This window comes from Nicotiana sylvestris, chromosome 5 (genome assembly GCF_000393655.2).
Source record: "Nicotiana sylvestris chromosome 5, ASM39365v2, whole genome shotgun sequence".
Classification (NCBI taxonomy): domain Eukaryota; kingdom Viridiplantae; phylum Streptophyta; class Magnoliopsida; order Solanales; family Solanaceae; genus Nicotiana; species Nicotiana sylvestris.
The window spans coordinates 155,024,331-155,029,331 of record NC_091061.1 but is presented as its reverse complement, the minus strand read 5'-3'; the positions used below and the strand labels follow the sequence as shown (position 1 = coordinate 155,029,331).

The 5,001-nt window shown below is 35.5% G+C and overlaps 1 protein-coding gene across 1 annotated transcript; it reads right to left on the bottom strand.

Annotated features, from left to right (window-relative positions):
• Positions 1–917: 917 nt before the first annotated feature.
• On the bottom strand, positions 918–1,520 carry LOC138869524 (secreted RxLR effector protein 161-like). Its single transcript, XM_070147146.1, has one exon. It carries the CDS (start codon positions 1,518–1,520, stop codon positions 918–920), a length of 603 nt encoding a protein of 200 aa, XP_070003247.1.
• Positions 1,521–5,001: the final 3,481 nt, after the last annotated feature.

Here is a 5,001-nt window from a genome sequence, read left to right as displayed (position 1 = left end):
AGGCGATTGTTGTTACTGTATTCATGAATATATGGCGTGAATACATGTGAATACATGCGCGTATAGCTGGACTGCCTTGATTTTTAGGCGCTTTTTGTTGATGTATTAATGAATAAAGCAGCGTGAATACAACAAATACACCACTGTAACAACTAAATTGTAACTATATGAAGTAATTATGTATATGATAGCTATGTGTGTAAGCATAAACTATAATTCTACCAGGATCTTGAACATGATAATCTTACATGTAATCGTCATAGAAAACATACCTGAAGCGGAATCCATTATCTTGAAGCGGAAGCGTTAATCGGTAAATTGGTTTCTCACCTCTTACCCTAACTTTCGTTACCGCCGCCTTTAGTGATGGAAGAAATAAAATAAAATACGGTAACCATAATAGGTGGGGAGAGGACCAATTTATAGAGGTTATCACCTAATCTGGTACGTCCATCAAGTAACTAATCGGACGGATGAGATTTGATAATTAATTAAATATTAATTATAGGCCTTAACTTATTGGGCCACATACACGTAGGAAAAATAACTTACATTCTCCCACTTAGCCCAATAATCACATAATATTAATATTTAATATAGGAACATTAGTTGCGCATAAACAAATCTCTTCTATAATGTCCATCATAAATACCATGATACAGTAAACTACTAAATGTGAGTTATGACAGTTATATATAATTTGTCTACATACTCCCTTCCATATATTACAACATTAGCAACTCATTGTATTAGGTCCATAAGCTATAAAATATTATGGTCCATAATAATGTCTCATTAAGACTTATCCTGTAATATCTCAAAACAATAATGTGTACATCATTAGGAGAAACAGAAAATCATTAATGTATATCAGAAATATATAAATGAGCTCAGAGTGTCAAAACATCATAAATACATTAGTTATAAATACAGCCAAAACTTATTCTATGTACATGTTCTTTAAATATCTTCAGTTGTAAACCTTTCATTAACGGATCTGCAATCATGAGATCAGTTCTAATATGCTCAAGTGACACTCTTTGTTTCTGAACTTTCTCCTTGACGGTAAAGTATTTTAATTCCATATGTTTGGCACCTTTGGAGTACTTATCGTTCTTCGAGAAGAATACTGCTACAGAATTATCACAGTAAATTTTTAGCAGCTTGGTAATGGTGTCGATAACCCCAAGTCCTGAAATAAAGTTTCGCAGCCATAATGCATGAATTTTGGCTTCAAAACATGCCATAAATTCTGCTTCCATCGTGGATGTAGCAATGACAGACTGTTTGGCACTCTTATATGATATTGCTCCTTCAGCTAATTGGAACAAATAACCAAACGTGGATTTTCTAGTATCAATACATCCAGCGAAATCTGAATTCGAGTATCCAACAACTTCCAAATGCTTGGATCTCCTATACATGAGCATGTAATCCTTCGTTCCTTTCAGGTACCTCAAAACTTTCTTTGCAGCTTTCCAATGATTAATTCTTGGGTTACTCTGATATTTTCCCAACATTCCGACCGCAAAATTAATATCCGGTCTTGTGCAAGTCTGAGCATACATCAGACTACCAACAATAGAAGAGTAAGGAATTAATTCCATTTGTTTTGCTCTACATCATTCTTAGGGCATTGCATGAGACTAAATTTGTCCCCTTTTTGAATTGGAACAATTCCTGCTGAACAATTGTTCATGTTAAATCTCTCTAGAACTCTTTCGATATAGCCTTTCTGAGACAATCCCAATAATCCTTGTGATCTATCACGGAATATTTCTATTCCTATCACATAGGATGCCTCACCCATATCTTTCATTTCAAAATTCTTAGAGAGAAATTTTTTAGTCTCACGCAATATGCCTAAATCATTAGCAACAAGTAGAATATCATCAACATATAGGACTAAAAATATAAACTTGCTCCCACTGATCTTTTGGTATATACACCGATCAACAGTATTTTCCACAAATCCAAAAGATGTTATGGTATCATTAAACTTTATATACCATTGTCGTGAAGCTTGTTTAAATCCATATATTGACTTCTTCAGTTTACACACCATTTGACCTTTTCCTTTAGTTTCGAAACCCTCTGGTTGGTCCATATACACTTCCTCCTCGAGATCTCAATTAAGAAAGGCAGTTTTCACATCCATTTGGTGTAACTCTAAATCATAATGAGCCAACAAAGCCATAATAATTCTTAACGAGTCTTTCTTTGAGACCGGTGAAAATGTCTCTTTATAATCAATGCCTCCTTTCTGAGTATAACCCTTGGCAACAAGTCTGGCTTTGTATCTCTCAATATTGCCATTTGAATTGCGTTTGGTCTTAAAGACCCATCTACACCCGATTCTTTTAGAAGTTTCTAGCAACTCAACAAGATCCCAGACTTTATTGTATTCCATGGATTTTAACTCTTCCTTCATGGCATCAATCCATTTGTCAAACTCATTACTTTCTATGGCTTGTGAAAATGAAACAGGATCCTTATTAAGACCAATGTCAAAATCTGACTCTTGCAAATAAATTACGTAATCATCTGAAATAGCCAATTTTCTAACTCTTTGAGATTTTCTTAATGGCATTTCTTGTGGTTCATTTGTGTTAGATATTTGTGAGTTAGTTTCTTCATGAAGTGTTTCATCCAAATGTTGCTCGGTGTTGTCAAAGTGTTCTTTAACAACTGGAATAATATTTGGTATTTGTGTGGAAGTAGGCACATTTCTGGGTAATACAATATTGACCCTCACCTCTTTAATTTCCACACTTTGCTTTTCAAAACTTCCACTAACTTCACCATTCTCAATGAATCTTGCATTACCGGTTTCAACAATTCTCGAACTATGATTTGGATAGTAAAACACATACCCATTAGATTTCTCTGGGCAACCAAAAAAGTAACAACTTACTGTTCGAGAATCTAATTTCTTTTCTTGTGGATTATAAACTCCAGCTTCCGCTGGGCAACCCCAAATATGCAAGTGCCTTAAACTAGGTTTTCTTCCTGTCTACAGTTCAAAAGGGGTCTTTGGAACTGCCTTACTAGGAACCCTATTTAATAAATATACAGCAGTTTTAAGAGCATACATCCACAATGATTTGGGTAATGAGAAATTACTTATTATGCTCCTAACCATGTCCATAAGTGTTTGATTACGCCTTTCTGCAACACCATTTTGTTGAGGTATTCCTGGCATAGTATACTATGCATATATGCCACGTTCCTCGAGGAACTTTGCAAATGGACCTGGACATTGTCCTGACTCATTATATTTTTCATAATATTCACCACCTCTATCTGACCTAATAGTTTTCACCTTTTTATCTAATTGCCTTTCAACCTTATTAACAAACACCTTGAGAGTATCTGCTGTTTGAGATTTTTCTTTCAGCAAATAGATATATCCATAACGTGAAAAATCATCGATAAAAGTGATAAATTATTTCTCTCCACCAAAAGATGGAACATCAAAGGGTCCACAAATATCGGTGTGTATAATTTCAAGAAGCTGGGTGCTTCTTGTGGCACCTTTCTTACTATGCTTGGTTTGCTTTCCCTTAATGCAATCCAAACATATAGTAAGATCGGTAAAATTTAGATTCGGAAGAATCTCATTCTTTACTAATTTTTGTAACCTTTCTTTGGATATATGACCCAAACGTCTATGCCACAAGTAAGCAGAAATTTCATCTAGTGAACTACGTTTAATTCCAACATTATGTTGAACAGTAAGAAGGGATTCAGAAAAACCAATATCGAGTTTTTCAATTTATACAAACCATCACTGAGAAAGCCAGAACCATAAAAAATAGCATTCTTATATAAATTGAAACATCCATTTCCAAACTTTCAATCAAATCCAGAAACATCAAGTCTTGAAAGAGAAATCAAAGTCCTAGAAACTGAAGGTACATAAAGAGTCTGTAATAGATCAAGGTGACGTCCATTCTCCATGATCAAACGATTAGTCTCTATGCCTTCAATTGGAGCCTTCATGCAATTTCCCATGAACAAGAAATCCTTATTTTGATTTGTAGTTTGGATCGTAAGGAATCTCTGCAACGTAGTAGATACATGAGCAGTTGCACCATAATCAAGCCACCAAGTATTATTAGGAACTTCTACTAAATTTGATTCGAAACATACAAAAGCACTAATTGTAACTTTCTTTTCGAACCAGGCTTTACGTTTCAGGCAATCTTTCTGATAGTGTTCTTCCTTGTTACAGAAATGACACGTATCTGCCTTATGTTCCTTATTAGCATCCTGTTGAGCTTTAGCAGGCTTTCTTCTTCTTGAACTTGTTGGCCTTTATTTTAAGTCCTTTACCAGCTCCTTAACCCACGAGGTTAATTGAATGACTCCCTTGTTTCTTAAGTCTTGACTCCTCCTGAGTAAGCATACTGGACAATTCACTAACATTCCACTTATCCTTAATAGTGTTGTAGTTAATTTGAAAAGGTCCATACTCAGGAGGTAACGAGTTCAGAATAAACTAAACCAAGAAGGAGTCATCCACTTTCATCCCCAAGGTCTGAAGTCTTGCTGCAATGTTAGTCATCTCGATGATATGATTTCGCATACTGCGACCCATCAAACTTCATGGTCGTGAGTTCAGCCATTAGTGTACCAGCGAGAGACTTATCTGCAGAACGAAAGCGTTCTTCCACAAACTTCAGGTATTCCCTAGTACTTTCTATTTGTGGAATAGTACTCTTAATGTTGTTGACAATATTCATCCGCATAAACATAAGGCTTAGCCTGTTAGAGCGTTTCCATACTTAATGGAAAGACTTCTCATCCGCACTGCTCGAATCAGTAATGGCAGCAGGCTTATCATTTTGCAGAGCCAAGTCAAGATCCATCACACCTAAGTGGAACTGGACTTGTTCATGCCATTCAGAGAAGTTCAATCCGTTGAACACAGTAACAGATGAAGCAAGCGAATGAAAAGGAATAGCTGCAAAATAGATAATACATGCTCACAAATCAATA